The sequence below is a fragment of the Hypanus sabinus genome, chromosome 3 (genome assembly GCF_030144855.1).
Source record: "Hypanus sabinus isolate sHypSab1 chromosome 3, sHypSab1.hap1, whole genome shotgun sequence".
NCBI lineage: Eukaryota > Metazoa > Chordata > Chondrichthyes > Myliobatiformes > Dasyatidae > Hypanus > Hypanus sabinus.
This window is the reverse complement of record NC_082708.1, coordinates 11,303,003-11,319,498: the sequence shown is the minus strand read 5'-3', so window position 1 is coordinate 11,319,498 and position 16,496 is coordinate 11,303,003. Positions and strand designations below refer to the sequence as shown.

Below are 16,496 nucleotides of genomic sequence, written 5' to 3'. Positions count from 1 at the left end.
ACAGAACAAGGGCAGGGCGACATTCCCACATTCTGCACGTATGACGAAGCCTTCTCTCACTTGAACCCAGAGGGACAGGCAACTCTGCAGAGACTCGAGGGCATGCTGGCTCAGTCAGTCGCCCAACAGGTTTTCCACATGGCTGGTGTACGGACAGATGACTCGGCTGTTGACAATGAAGGTGAAATAAACTTTTAATGGATAGGAAGGAGCACCACTTAAGACCATGAGACTTAGGACAGAATTAAGCAGTTCGGCCCTTGGAGTTTGCTCCATCATGCCTAATTTATATCTCTCTCAACCTCATTCTTTTGCCCTCTTCTGTAACCTTTGACACCCTGATTAATCAAGAATCTATCCACCCCTGCTTTAAATCTACCCAACGATTTGGCCTCCACATTTCTCTGGCAATGAATTCCACAGCTTCACCACCCTTTGGCTAAAGCAGTTCCTCCTCATCTCTTTTCTAAAGGAACATCCTTCTATTCTGAGGTGGTGTCCTCTGGTCCTTGACTCTCCTGTAAGAAACATCCTCTCCAAGTCCACTCTATCCAGGTCTTTCAATATTCAATAGGTTTCAGTAAGATACCCCCCCCCCCCCCCATTCTTATAAACTCCAGTGATCACAGGTTCAGAAGTATCAAGCTCTCTTCGTACATTAACCCTTTCCTCTGGACCCTCTCCAATCCCAGCACACGATTCCCAAAATTGCCTGCAATACTCCATGCGGTTTGACCAATGCCTTATAAAGCCTCAGCATTACATCTATGCTTTTCTATTATAATCCTCTTGAAATGATTAATGTTTAAGTTCAAAGCTTGGTAATATAATTGAATCCAGATGAAAGGTTTTGGCTGGAAATGTTGGCTGTTCATTTCCTCCATAGATGCTGCCTGACCTGCTGAGTTCCTGGAGCATTTTGTGTGTGTTGCTCTGAATTTTCAGAAACTTGTGTTTACGGTATAGTTAAACAATAGGGGAGGTTGGAAATAATTTGGAAAATGTGTAGATCAAGCAGTTGATGGTTGGGTTGAGTTATTCTCCAATCTTGGATATTTACTTGCAAAAGTTTCATCACTATTCGAGGAGACATCTTCAGTGATGTCTCCTTGCATGGTGGTGAATGGTTTGCAAGTAAATTGCCAAGATTAGTGAGCAACTCAACCCAACCATTGAGGGAGGTTGTGGTACGCTTCAGGGGAATTAATGAAATGAACAGATCGATCTAGAAAATACAAAATGATTCACTTTAGAAGGGAAATGAGGTGAGACAACCTAAAAGGAACAAACCTGGAAACTCCCACAAGTACAGGCTGTGAGCTATCAAGTGTCCTCGTATGTTAACCCTTACCCCAGGATAATTCTCATCAAATTCCTCTTGACCCTTTGCTTTTACATCTTAACAAGGATTCACAAACACATATAAAATAGATTTGTCACACGTATGCTAGGTTTCAATTTCTCTTGAGGCAGGTTTGGCAGGGAGAACCTTCAAGACCTGTGCTACATTTAGCAGTCTTCCTGCTTCAACCTGTGGTTCCCTCCTGCTTTAGGACTCAACTCTATTCACCACATACATTCAGAATGTGCTTTCAGTGTGCACATTCTTTCTTAGATAAGTGGCCCAAAACTGCATAGAATATGGTCTGATCAATGGGTTACTAATACAGTTATTGAAATAGGAGCTCAAAGAAGGTTTATGACGCTGTTGCCTGGACTTCCAGGACTGAGTTGTGGGGAGTGGTAGGACAGGCTAGGTAGGACTTTACTCCTTAGAGCATAGGAGACTGAGGTGATCTTGTAGAGATGTGTAAAATGGGGGGTATAAACAAGGTGAGTGCACTTGGTCTTTTTTCCCAAGATTGGGGAATCAAGAACTAGAGAGCATGGGTTTAAGTTGAGAGGATAATAGGAACTTGAAGGGCAATTTTGTCACCCAGAGGGTGGATGATAGATGGAACGAGCTGCCAGATGAAGTGGTTGGGGTAAGTAAGTACATTCAGAACATTGATTTAGAATACAGTGCAGAGTAGGCATTTCTGGCCCTTTGAGCCACACCACCCAACAACCCCAATTAACCCTAAACTAATCATGAGATGACAATTGCAATGACCAGTTAACCTACCCGATACGTCTTTGGACTATGTTCACGGTTTGGATCAAAATGCTGCTAGTAGCATCTTTCCACAGATGCCACCTGGCTGATGAGTGTTTCCAGCAATCTCCGTTTATGTGAGCTATGTATACATGGTGACCATTTCATTAGGTACACCTCACTAATGCAAATATCTTGCGGCAGCAACTCAATGCATGCAGACATGGTCAAGAGGTTCAGTTGTTGTTCAGACCAAACTTCAGAATGGGAGAAGTGAGATCTGAGTGACATTAACCGTGAAATGATCAATGGTCCCAGTTGGAGTGGTTTGAGTATCTCAAAAACTGCTGATCTCCTGGGATTTTCACACACAGCAGTCTCTAGTGTTCACATAGAATGGTGCAAAAAAAAAATCCAGTGGGCAAAAATGCTTTAATTAATAAGAGAGGTCGGTGTATAATGGCCAGACTAGTCTAAGGTGACAGGAAAGTGACAGTAACTCGAATAACCACTTGTTACAATAGTGGTGTGCAGGAGAGCATCTCTGAATGCACAACACGTTGAACCTTGAAGTAGATGGGCTATAGCAGCAGATGACCACACTGGATTCCACTCATGTGGCCACTTCATCAGGTACACTCCTATACCAAATAAAGCAACCACTGAGTGTATATTGTGGTTTCTACACAGCTCTAATGGTGTCATTGTTAATTCTCCTGCAGATGGGATGGAGGTGGATGCCACACCGGTGGAGACTGGCCAGTTCGACGATGCTGATGTTGATCACTGGTAAAAGCTGCTAAACTTACTTCCAAGTCTTACCTAGCTTGGTCTCTTTGCAGTTGACTGGCTAATTTTCCCTGACAGCCTGTTCCACTTAGTCTCCACGGAATTCTACGATTAAAGAACTGATGGGCTCTCCATGGAAATTTTACTCAAACAGTGGGGTGGCAGGGTAGCATAGCAGTGTGCATAATGCTGTTACAGCTTCAACAATACGGGTTGAGTGTAGAGCTCGCAACTCAACCTTGTAAAATACATGAAAATACTGCAAAGTCCCTGTGTGAGGAGTGGCGCGCCACACAGTCTTCCGTTCTGCGGCTTGTAAGGGATGAAAATGCCCAACACTGGCCTCTTAGGCCTGAGTCGACATCATCATCAACACGGGTTCAATCCCCTCTGCTGTCTCCCCAGAGGCACCAGGCAGTCGTATTAAGGCATGGTATCTTGTTCTTGGGTATTGGGATGATGGTGATCTTCCACTAACATCAAAGAAGTGGGCAGGAAAAATCATAGCAGACACTACCCACCCAGCAAACTGCCTTTCCTGGAAGTTCCCTAACGGAGTTCAATCCGGATAAGTGTGAGATGATGCATTTTTGGAAGGACAAACCGGAAGACTGAGTACAGGATTGATGGTCAGTTACTTAAGAGTGTGGATGAACAAGGGGACCTTGGGGTTCAAATCCATACATCCCTCAAGGTCGCTGCACAGGTTGATAAGGTAGTTAAGAAGGCCTATGGGATGCTCGGCTTCATTAACGGAGATTGAGTTCAAGGGTAGAGAGGTCATGTTGCAACTCCACAAATCTCTGGTGAGACCACACTTAGAGTATTGTGTTCAGTTCTGTTCACCTCATTATAGGAAGGATGTGGAAGCTATGGAGAGGATGCAGAGGAGATTTACCAGGATGTTGCCTGGTTTGGAGAACAAGTCACATGAAGCAAGGTTAGCAGAGCTGGGACTTTTCTCCTTTGGAGCGTAGAAGAATGAGAGGGGACTTGATAGAGGTCTACAAGATTATGAGAGGCATAGATAGGGTGGATAGTCAGTACCTGTTTCCCAGGGCACCAATAGCAAACACCAGAGGGCATATGTACAAAATTAAGGGAGGGAAATTTAGGGGAGACATCAGGGTTAAGTTTTTTTTACACAGAGGGTTGTGAGTGCCTGGAATGACTGGTGGTGGAGGCTTAAACATTAAGGGTATTTAAGAGCCTCTTGGACAGGCACATGGATGAAAGAAAAATAGAGGGTTATGGGGTAGTGTGGGTTTAGTACTTTTTTTTAAGGATTATATGGGTCGGTACAACATGGAGGGCTGAAGGGCCTGTACTGTGCTGTAGTGTTGTATGATTCTATGGAAAACAGTATAGGGCTATTAAAACAAAAACCACGCTATCTTAAAAGTTTCTTCCCGTGGACAAATTATCTGTTCAGCCACTCTAGTGAGCCTTCCCCACCCCCTCTGTTACCCCTTCACTGCACTGTAGTTAACTTAAACCACTTCTTATAATGTTGTTTACATTATAAATGCATGCTGGTATTTATGCACATCGTATTCCATATCAGTACTTTAAACTATATTTTTATATAATTCTGTATAATTGTTGAATGTTGTCATTTTTTTGTTGCATGTGGTAGCAATGTGATCACTCAAGTCGAGTATGATGAAGGGGTTGTCTTGGCTCCTCGGGTGGCTGTCGAGGCTGATCTAGGATATTAGGGTGCATTCTCTTCAGGGAGAATGCCTGTACGTGCCTTGTTTAATACGGGGATGCTCATGCATGAGTAGCCAGCACGCGGTCCTTGACAGATCGGGGTCGGGGTCCAGTGGCATGGAATGCAAGATGTTTGGGGACCCTTCACTGCTGCAGCCTTCCTCCACTTCCTCCACTGTTGTGATGTCTCGTCATCTTTCACCAGCTCCACTGTTGCTTCAGTCTTTGTCTGGAATCTCACCCTCGATCTAATGTCATGATGACCCTACCAGGAGCTAAGTGCCAGACAGCATCACCCTTGGGATTACAGAAACTCACTTGCTTCACTACCACGATCCTCTTGAGAAGTACTGACACACCACAGCAAATTCTGAATACATGCGAATGCACGTGGCGATTCCTAGAGCAGGAAGGAACCACAGGCGGAAGCAGGAACTCTGCTAACTGTAGCGTGGGTCTTTAAGGTTCTCCTTGCCAAATCTGCCTCGAGAAATTGGAACCTAGTGTACTCATGACAAATCTATTTTAGCTTTGTCAGTCCTCATTAAGATGTAAAAGCAAAGGTCAGCTTCAGTGATTGCATTAATTCAATGATGTTTGACCCAGGGATAAATGCAGATGGAAGCCCGGAATTTGCTCTGAATTTTGAAACATTTTATCAAGATTTATTTGACTTGTTAAAGCTGTTAATTGATTATTAATAGCAGTAAAAGATCTGCAGTTTATTTTTGTTATTTAGTGGTACAGTGCAGGATCGGCTCTTCTAGCCCTTCAAGCTGCACCTCCCAGCAACCCCCGACTTAACCCTAATCTAATCATGCCTGAATTTACAGTGACCAATTAACCTTTGCACTGCGTCTCCAGACTGAGAGAAAAGTGGAGCACCCGAGGGAAGTAGATGCATTCCACAGGGAGGACCGACAGAGATTCCTTATAGATGACACTGGAATTGAACTCCAAACTCTTGACGCCCTGAGCTGTAATAGTGTTGCACTAATTGCTGTGGTGCCAGGTGGATGTTGTTCTCTGGATCTCTATTTCTTACAAATTAGTATTTAAGAATACAGGCAGTCCCCAGCATATGAATGAGTTCCGTTCCTGAGTCCGTCTTTAAGTCGGATTTGAAGTCGGAACAGGTACATCCAGTATTATTTAGCGTCAATTAGTCAAGCATTTGTCTTAGTATATTGTATATATTTTACCTTTCTATTCATATAAAACTCTTAAGAAATGTATGTATTCCGATAATTGAACCACTGCGTTGCTTAGTAATAATTGTAGCTTTCATCGGGGCAGGGCCTTTCACATGCTCCCTTATTCTCACTTTATCCATTACCTTTATCCTTTAAAACTGTTCCAATCATTGACCGACTGTAGCCTAACGCTTTTCCAATGACCGATGACGTTTCACCTCTTTCCAAACGCTTTATTATTTCCATTTCATTTTCCATCGCGATCGTTTTCTGTCAACGGAACAAGAAACTGCAGATTCAGTAGCAGTCGCGGGTCCTCTACTGCCCAAGGTGCTAAAGTCCATCCGCACTGAGACAGGTTAAATGGGACAAGTGGGGGTGGTGCTGTCTGGAAAAGGGAATCAGGGTGAATCTTGCTAAGAAATATTTAAGCCAAATACAAAGTTACACTCTCAACACAGTGTTAATGGCAATGACTCAAAATGGCAGACGGCATTCTCCTCCCTCCATTCCTAAATAGCAGTTGTTCGTAACTCGGGGACTACCTGTAGTTAATGGTTTATTGGTTACTTTCTGGCAGTAAACTTGTAGTAAGGATTGAATGTCAATGGTACTGAGCAGAGGTGGTTAAAGTTGCGCTCATGTTGTACTTGGCCTGTACGGACTACTCAACCCGTCATCTACAGTTGCACATTTATTAATATGCTTGGTACTTTTGCAAGGTCTAGAATTATCAAAGCAAGGACATAATGCTGTGGCTTTATAAGGCAATGTTCAGACTGCACTTGGAGTATTGTGAGCAGTTTTGGGCCCCTTATTTAAGAAAGGATGTGCTGACATTGGAGGGAGTGCTGAGGGGGGTTCACGAAAATGATCCTGGGAATGAAAAAGTTCATGTATGTGGAGTGTTTGATGGCTCTGAACCTATATTCGCTGGAGTTTAGAATATTGAGAGGGGATCTCGCTGAAACCTATCGAATATTGAAAAGCCTGAATAGATTAGATGTGGGCAGCAGTTTTCCAGTAGTGGAAGAGTCGAGGATCAAAGAACACAGCTTCAGAATAGAGGGACATTCCTTTAAAACTGAGATAAGGATTTGTTGTGAGAGGTTGGCGAATCTGTGGAATTCATTACCACAGATGGTTTTGGAGGCCAGGTCATTAAGTATATTTAAAGCAAAGGTATGCACACTCTTGATTAATAAGGGCATCAAAAGATTACAGAGAGAAGACAGAGAATGGGGTTAGGAGGGAAGATAAATCAGACGTGCTGGAATGGCGGAGCAGACTCAATAACCTGCTTTTGCTCCTATGTCTTGTGTGTATGTACAGAGGTGTTGAGGTAGCCATGCTTTGTAGAGATTTAGAATCTGTTCAATAGAGAGTTCACAGTCGTACAACATGGAAACAGAACTTTCAGCCCAAATGGTCCTTGCTGACCAAGATGCCCCAAATAGACCAGTCCCATTTGCTACTGTTTGGACCTTTCCATTATGTACCTATCCAAATGTCATTTAAAAGTTGCTGTATCTGGCTCAATTACCTCCTCTGACAGCTTATTCCACATACATTATCACCCTTTGTGTTTTTTTAAAAAAATCATTTCCCCTCAAGTTCCTATTAAATCTTTACCCCTTTACCTTAAACTCATGCCCCTCATGATGTTATAAATTGTCTCCTACTCTGCAGGGAATAAACTAAAATGTTTCCATGGAAAAACCTTTTTAGACATCAGATATGGAGACTGCCCCTCATGATTTATACACCTCTAAGAATGCTGTGCCTCAAGGTATAAACTCCTAAATATATCAATGCAGAAACCTTGTTAGACCATCAGACACAAAGAAGCGCATTGGCTGTCACATTTAACCTTCCTGCCCTTTCCTTCACCTTGCTCCTTCTCATCTCTGTAACCACTGAGATAGCAGCAATACAGAACTTCCAAAATGACCCAAACCTGCCTCATTCACAGTTTCCTCCCTACAGACCTGCTCCTGCTCTCTGATGCTGGTTAAACCCTCCTCTGTGGCTTCTGTGTTAGATTTATCCATGGAACTCTGTGTCTGATTTTGTTTAGTATGTTTCTTACAAGCATTTTAGAATGCTTGAGGTGAAATATTTAAGGGGAACATGAGGGGGAATTTCATTCAGAGGGTGGTGAGAGTGTGGAATGTGGTGAATGAGGGTTTAATTTCAACATTTAAGTGAGATTTGGATAGTTACATGGATGGGAGGACTGGCGTCCTGATGCAAGTTGATGGCAGTAGGCAGATTAATAGTTTGCTATGGTCTAAATGGGCCAAAGTGCCTTGTTTCTGTGCTGTTGTGTTCTATGACTATGAAACTCTATGGGACCTGAAGGACAGCTTTTTCGTGCAGAGCGTGTGAATACATGGATCGAGCTGCCAGAAGAAGTGCGCAGCACACACAAATGCTTGTGGAACTCATTCGTTCAGGGAGCATCTGTGGTGGGTGCATTCTGATGTATCAGGTTCTTCCAGCACGTTGTGTGCATTGCTCAAGATTTCCAGCATCTGCTGAACCTCTTATGCCAGAGGAGGTGCCATTTAAGAAACACTTGGAGGGGCAGTGCTTAGAGTGATTTAGGCCAAATGAAGAAAAATGGGACTAGCTGGGTAGGCAGTATGGTCAGACTATTGGGTTGAAGGCTCTGTATCCAAGAACTATAAATCTAAATTGTTTCTGCAGGAAGTTGCCTCTCCAGAACCCATTGTCTTGTCCGTATTATAAGACCATAAGACAAGAGGGCAGAATTAGGCCATTTGGCCCATTGGGTGTCTACCACTCCATCATGGCTGGTTATTTTCCCTCTCATTGCAATTCTATCTTCTGCTCATAACCTTTAACACACATATTAATCAAGAACCTATCAACTTCAGCTTTACATATACTCAATGATGTGGTTTCCACAACTGTTTTTGACAATTACTTCCACAGATTCACCACCTGTGGCAAAAGAAATTCCTTCTTGTCTCCGTTCTAAAATAACACGCTTGTATTCTAAGGTGGTACCATATGATGCTAGACTCTCCCACTGTAGCAAATATTCTCTCTACATCCACTCTATCTCGTCCTTTCAGTATTCAATAGGTTTTAATGAGATCGCTCCTCATTCTTCTCAGCTCTAGCAAGTGCAGGCCCAGAGCTGTCAAATGTTCCTCATATGTTAACCCTTTTATTTCAGGGATCATTCCCATTAACCTCCTCTTGACTCTGATTTACAGGTTGACTCTCCCACTATGGGAAACATCCTCTCCACTTCCAGTCTTGTACAGGCCTATCAAGGTTATTGCCCTGGGAGTTTTACCAGGACTGTTGTTCTGTCATGTTGTTCACACAGAGGGTCAGGGTCATAAAGCATGCTGGACAAGCCTGCTGGCACACAACGCACCTGTTTACATTAATCCTCTTTATCGCTACATTCTATCACTAACATCTGCCCCAGCACACCAAGGAAAATCTACAGCAGCCAATTAACCTACTCACCCACTCATCTTTAAGATGTGGGAGGAGTGCCAAGCACTCGGAACCTTCATATGGACAGTACAGGAGGTTGGGGTTGAAGCCAGGTCACTGGGTTGGTGAGGCAATGTCGGCTTGCCCTTTGATCTTCCTTGTTGAGAAATAGTTGGTCAATAATGAAACTTACTGCTTCACTGATCAAAATTGTGCGACAGTTCAATAAGAGTTCACAGGAACAGAACTTCAACAATTTTGCCTGTACGGAGATGAATAAACAATTGATGTTTTGGCTCTAGGCCGTTAATCAGAACTGGAAAGCAGGGGGGAAGAAACCAGAATGAGAAGTTGGGGGAGGGAAGAGTTCAAACTGACAGGTAATGGGTAGGACCAGGTGGAAGTGGGTGAAGAAAGAAGCTGGGAAGTAATAGGTAGAAGAGGTAAAGGGATAAAGGAGGAGAAATCTGATAGAGGTGAGTTAAACATACCGTAGATTCCGGACTACAGAGCGCACCTGATTAAAAGCCGCACGCTCTAATTTTAGAAAGAAAATCAATTTTGTACTTGTACAGGCCGCACCGGATTTTAAGCCGCAGGTGTCCCACGTTGTAATATGAGATATTTACACAGAAAGATATTACACGTGAGGATTTTTAAACTTTTAATTAAATCCGTATGGTAACATAAACAAATATATATCGCAAATGCTTTTTTTCGAACAGTGCCTGTAACACAGCTACTTTTAAATATACATACGTATCGGTAACACACAAATTACGTTGCGTATACTTTTTTACTGAACAGTGCACGAACAACATTACAATATCTCCTAACGACTGCCAAAAAAATATATATACTGCAGCCTACCAGGAAAAGTTATTGATCGCCTTCTTCATCTTCTTCCTGCGCACTAAAACCATCAAAGTCCTTCAGTGTCCGAATTGAATAAAACCTCAGGATCTCGTCACTCACTTCAGTCTCTTCGTTGTCGCTCTCACTTGAGCGCACGCGGTCCTCTTCATCGCGCAGCAGTCCAGCCTTTCGAAACCCGCTGGTGATGGTGGATGTTGTGACACGGCTCCACGCATTTAGGATCCACTGGCAGACTTGAGTTAAAGATGCTCTTTGCATGTGTCCTGTTGTGGTAAAGGAATTCTCGCTGCTCGTCATCCAAGCCTCCCACTCAACGCACAGCGCCACTTTAAGTGCCCGGTTCATGCTGATGTCCAGTGGCTGCAAATACTTCGTGGTGCCCCCAGGAATCACAGCTGGAATTGAGTTTGTACTCTTGATGGCAGCTTTCACTGAACTTTCATTGTCAGCCACTTAAAAAATCACCATCGGTGGAAGCTTTGGTGCGGATGCTGTGCAGCTCAGAACACAAGTAAAATGCGTTCTCTCATGGCCACTTGTTTTCAGTGTGATGGACGAGTCACCTTTTTTATTAACAGTCCGAGTGAGAGGCAGGTCAAACGTCAAAGGTACTTCATCCCTATTTATGATATCATCTGGCCCAATGGAATTCTCCGCTATCTTTGTTTGAGTGAATGTGCGGAAGTTAGCAAGATTTTCCTCGTGGTCGGGAGGGAGCTGCTGACACAGAGTCGTGCGTACCCTGACGGACAGGCCTTTTCGTCTCATAAATCTAAAACACCATGATGGCCCACCTCTAAAATCTTCGATTTTCATTTTGGTGGCGATTGCTTTAGCCTTCAGTCTGATCTGCACGGTGGAAACACCGCGGCCGCCTGCTCTCTGTGTGTTAACCCAGTCTTCAAGAAAGTTTTCAAGTTCGGGCCATCTGCTATGATTACCTCTGAAAGCTTTTGTCGTCTTTTTGCATTGACTCAGTTCTTTACGCTGGCGTCTCCACCGTCTCAACATCGATTCATTTATGCCAAGATTATGTGCAGCAGCTCGATTTCCTTCTTCAACCGCCAGATTGATCGCCTTTAACTTAAAAGCTGCATCATATGCTTTTCTTCGAGTGTTTTCCATGTTGATGAGGGTGAGTACAAATGACTGATTTACAATAATTTAATTGTGAAAGTGCGCTTGATTTATCGTACAATTTCATTGGACCTCTGTGAACTACTCATCAATTTTATTGGTCTACTGTTACGAGGCAAAATGTTTTTGGCGGCATGAGAAAAAAACATGCATTAGCCGCACCGTAGTATAGGCCGCAGTGTTCAAAGCGTGGGAAAAAAGTAGCGGCTTATAGTCCGGAATTTACGGTAGATAAAGGAAAGAAGGGGGACACCAAAGGGAGGTGATGGGAAGGTGAGGAGAGGAGGTGAGAGGGGAATGGAAGAGGAAGGGGGTAAAAGTTACCCTAAGTTAGAGAAATCAATGTTCATACCATCAGGTTGGAGCTTCTTGGATGGAATAGGACTTACTACTCCTCGAACCTGAGTATGGCCTCATTGTGGCAGTATGAGGAGGCCAAGGACCGACATGTTGGAATGGGAAGTCAAATTGAAGTGGGTGGCCAGTGTCAGATCTTGCCTTTTGTGATGATAGCATCTTTTGTGAAGATGCTCAACAAAACAGTTCCCCATCTACATCCGGTCTCACTGGTGTTGAGGAGACCATACTGCGAGTACTGGATGCAGTAGGTGACCTTGACAGACTCAGAGTGCCTCACGTGGAAGGACATTTTGGGTTGCTGAATGGAGGTGAGGGAGGAGTTTAAGCATTTTTCATGCTTACAGCGATGTGCCAAGAGGAAGATCAGTGGGGAGAGATGAGTGGACAAAAGGAAAGTGGGGATTAAGATGTGTTTAGTAGTAGGATCCTATTGTAGATGAGAGGTTATGGAGATGTGTGCTAGATACAGAGGTCTATGAGGGGGTATGGTATACCTTTCCATAACCACTTTGCAACTTAGGCTACATCCACACTAAACCGGATGAATCCATAACCGAAGCTTCTTCTCTTCATTTTGACCCTCCACTGAAATGGCGTTTTCCTCCCCCGAAAACGGAGCTTTTCTAAAACACTGTCCGGAGTGTGTAAATCTGAAAATACCTAATGAGCAGTTCAGTGTGTACGGGGTAAGCAGAGCTTTTTAAAAACGCTGTCATGATGTGCCGGAACAGATGGTGTCAGCAGTACAGCATTTCATTGTTTTCTTGAACTCAACCTCCAGCACCACAACAACAATGGTGGATGGCTTCAGGAGACTGTCCCTAAGCAGAATGTTACTGCAGCTTTGCAGTATGAACAGAGAATTTCAACTCCCCTACCTCACACAACCTAACAATTTCAGAACAGACGGCAACGAGAGTGAAGCCAGAAGAGTTACAAATATATTCACCAAATACTTTGACCCATAACTTAATAAATAAGTATACTCACTTTGCCCCGTTTTCTGCCCTTACTTGTATGAAGGTGGTTTACCTATTTATGCAAGTACTTCTCTGACATTAGGTGCATAACAGCCTAATGTAACATTGTATGGAAGTACAAGATAGCACTGATGCAGACATGTTTTATACATTTAACAAGGTGCTTTATTAATGTACTCCTTGTGCAAACATTCAATAGATGCAATTGTCACTACTTCCAAAATGTCATTTTTAAGTAGTGGCTTAAGTTTGGCATAGATGTGAAAATGTTAATGCCAAAAAAGGAAAATTGTAAGTTTCACTTTTACTCAGGTAAAAATAAAATCACTTTTGCCCAGTAACTCATTTTATTGCACATGTTAAATACAGCAAAATAATACAGAATGACAGGACAAAAGTAAAGGCAAACAAATGAGGCAACAGCACATTTCACTTTTGCCCAGTAACAAGCCTCGTTGCATTGAGTTGTAGCTGTGTCCCTTTCGTCAGTGAAGAGGCTGTAGGAAATGTTTCCAGGGTGACCCCTCGGTGGGAGTGGGGAAGATGTTGGTGGGGCCACCCGGGGGTCTGTGTGTCCATATGTGTAGCTATTGTAGTGGCTGTGAGGCTGGTAGTGTGGTAGTGAAAAGTACTGGGGGGGTGGGCCATCATATTCCTCATCATTGCAAATCCCTCTGCAACAGAGTTAGTCAGTTTTTCAATGTTATCATCAGCTGCATCATATTCTGTGAACTCCATGTCGGTTGCCTGCATACTCTCCAGCATTTGTTTTTTTTAGTTTTAAATCCTCCTGCACGAGAGCCAACAGCTGTCTGTCGTTTGGCAATTTCCTTTTAAGTTTTTCTAGTCTGTAACTGGACAAACGCACACCAAGTCTTTCACTGCAAGCTTCGAGACCAGACATGTCACTTGTTTTCTGTAGATGTGTCCTGTGCATGCCCAGTGGGAGGATATTTGCCCAAATACCTCTTTTAATGTGGACGGAGATATTTTCGAAAACACCTGGTGTGTACATAGTCTTAGTTAATTATGGTCACTGTTTACTCTAACTGGGAAATGAGAAGCCACCACTTTCTCGGTTTCATTTCCTTAAATGAGTTAGATTACAAACCCAGCTGTCTCTGATAGTCTATTTGAGGCGATATGTAGAGTCCTGTTGTGGGCACACTTGACAAATTTCACCTTGTCTAAGCCCATAGACGGGAGCAAAAATAGGCCATTCAATCCATTGAGCCTGCTTCACCAATCCATCATGGCTCATTTACTCCTACCCCTCTCAACCTCTTTCTCCTGCCTTCTCTCCATAATCTTTGACACCCTTACTAATCAAGAACCTACCAACCACAGCTTTAAATATAACCAATGACTTGACCTTCACAGCTGTCTGTGGCAATGAATTCCACAGATTTACCACCTTTTGGCTGAAGAAATTCCTCATCAGCTCTTCTAAAGGGATCTCCTATTCTAAGGCTGTGCTCTGTGGTCCTAGACTTCCCCCCGTTATAGGAAATATCCCTCCATGTCTACTCTATCTAGGCCTTTCAGTATTTGGTAGGTTTCAATGAGATCCTCCTCCTACCAATATAACAATATTCCTCTTGTTTCTTACGAAGATCTACTTTTGTATTTATTCCTCTAATTCCCGCTGATTATTGAGAGACCTCTTGCAGGCTGCCCCCAGTGCATCCCTTGGTTGTGTTGGTTGTGCATGCAAGCAACACCCTTCACTATATTTCAATGTGCATCTGATAAATGAATCTGAATTCTAGTGAGGTGTTTTCTAACTTGTACTATCCTGGCCTCATTGGGCAACCTTCAGGATATTCTGCCAAAATATTGTCTCTAATTAGTAGTTAAACAGAGTCTTTGTAAAATATGTATATTAATGTTTTTCTATCTGCTCTATTTGTCTTGCAGACACAACTTGATAATTAACTGTTAAAAGCTACATCTCAACATGAATGGTCAACTGGAAGTTTAACATTGGAGGAAAACAAGACAGCCAGCTAACCTGTTGAAATGTAACACATGTATTGTACTGACCACTGACACTTCATTTGCCCGACCTGTAAATGTGGTACAACATGCTTAGTATAGTGCTGTTTCCATAGTGTATGTTTTGTACCAAGGAGTTTTACAAGTTTACAGTGCTAAGTAAAAACTATTTTGTACTCTTCAGTGGATGACTGGTCTTAATGGCTTTCGAATCTCCTCTTTGGGAGGCTTTGAACATTTGGGGAAATCCCAAAATGTTAGTAGCAAATTTTCTTACTTAAGCCCGTCATCCCTACTGGGACATAGGCTGCTGACAGCAGCTTGACAGAGTCTCTGTCCTAAGCTGGCATTTAAAGTTGTCCCAGGTGTAGCAAATAATCAAAGATCCTCTTTCTCCCAGGGATGAGATCTTTGGAGCTTCTGTTGATGTTTCTGTTACACTGGTTTTTACACAATGGGGTTGCTAGCCCCATACCCAACCCTCCTCCTTTCACAGCTGGGCTTGGGACTGTCCATGGCGGCGTTTGTAACAAACTTTCTGATTCATTTTTTGTTGTTTTTGCCGTGTAACTAATGACCAATATTTTGTTCAGAAGTGTTTTAAAGCTGAAATGTTAACCTGATGACAATTAAACTAATTGGTTCACAATTACCACATGTGCATTGAAACTTCTAACTTTTTAAGAGAAAATTTCTACTTCCAGAAAGCTGAAGGCAAATTACAACTTAACATCTTTAATTTCTGGTTATTGTCTTTTTAAGCTTGCAGGCAATCTCAAGGTGAAGTTATTATCAAAATACATTTATGTCACCATATACAACCCTGAGATTCATTTTCTTGCAGTCATTCACAGTAGAATCAAACTGCACAGACTGACAAACAACGGATGTGCTAAAGAAGGCAAACTGCAAATACAAAAAGAACTAAATAATAATGAATACTATTAAGAACAGGAGTGGTAGAATCCTTGGAAGTGTTCAGTGGTTGTGTTCAATGATTAGTTCAGTGTTTACTTGAGTGAAGTTATCCATGCTGGTTCAGGGGCCTAAAGGTTGAAGGTTAATAACTTTGTGAACCTTGTGGTGTGGGAACTGAGGCCCAATACCTCCTTCCCAGTAACAGGAATGAGAAGAGAGTATAGCCTGAATGGTATGGGTCCTTGCTGATGGATCTTTGTCGATGTGCTCAATGACATGGAGGGCATTTCCCAAGATTCAGTTGTCGATGGTGCAGTGATGAATTCCTGGGACTGAGTTCGATCCTGATCCTAGGTGCTGTCTGTGTGGAGTTTGCACCTTCTCCCTGTGGCTTTTCTTTTGTATGCTTCGGTTTCCTCTTGCATCCCAATGATGCATAGGTTGGTAGTTTATTGCAATGTGAACTATCTGTGTCTTACAACACAGAACTAGGCTGTTTGGCTCCTCTCGTCCGTACTGACCAAGGATCGCATCCAAGCCTCTCTAATTTGTCTGGGTTTCACCCATATTCCCTTTAAACTTTTCTTGTACATGTATCTGTCCAACTATCTATTAAATACTGAAAATGTATTTAAACAACTTCCTCTGGCAGCTTATGGAATTATATGCACCACTCTCTGGGTAAAAAGGTTGCCCCTTGAGTTCCTATTAAATCACTTCCCTCATCTTAAACCTATGCCCTCTTGTAACCCTGGGAGAAAGATAATGTGTGTTTATCCTCACTGTGCCCTTCATTATTTTATAAACTACTGTAAGATGACCACTTTCTTCTAAGCTCAAATGAAACAAGTTCCGATCTGCTCAACTCCTTAACTTAATCCTTTGAATCTACGCAGTGATCACTTTTATTATGTACACCTCTACACCAGTTCATTAATGCAAATATTGAATCAGCCAATCGCG

General features: G+C 42.8%; 1 protein-coding gene across 2 annotated transcripts in view; it reads left to right on the top strand.

Moving 5' to 3' along the window:
* The window catches only part of clns1a (chloride channel, nucleotide-sensitive, 1A), a 61,957-nt gene extending 46,690 nt beyond the window's left edge, over positions 1-15,267 (top strand). The window contains exons 5-7 of one of the 2 annotated variants that reach the window (XM_059963738.1): positions 5-181; positions 2,818-2,884; positions 14,538-15,267. In XM_059963738.1, coding sequence (XP_059819721.1) covers positions 5-181; positions 2,818-2,884; position 14,538 — 245 coding nt within the window. In that variant the 3' untranslated portion in view covers positions 14,539-15,267. Of the gene's footprint in view, positions 1-4; positions 182-2,817; positions 2,889-14,537 lie in introns of those variants that run through there. The other variant, XM_059963737.1, reaches the window with a different exon arrangement.
* The last annotated feature ends 1,229 nt before the right edge of the window (positions 15,268-16,496 follow it).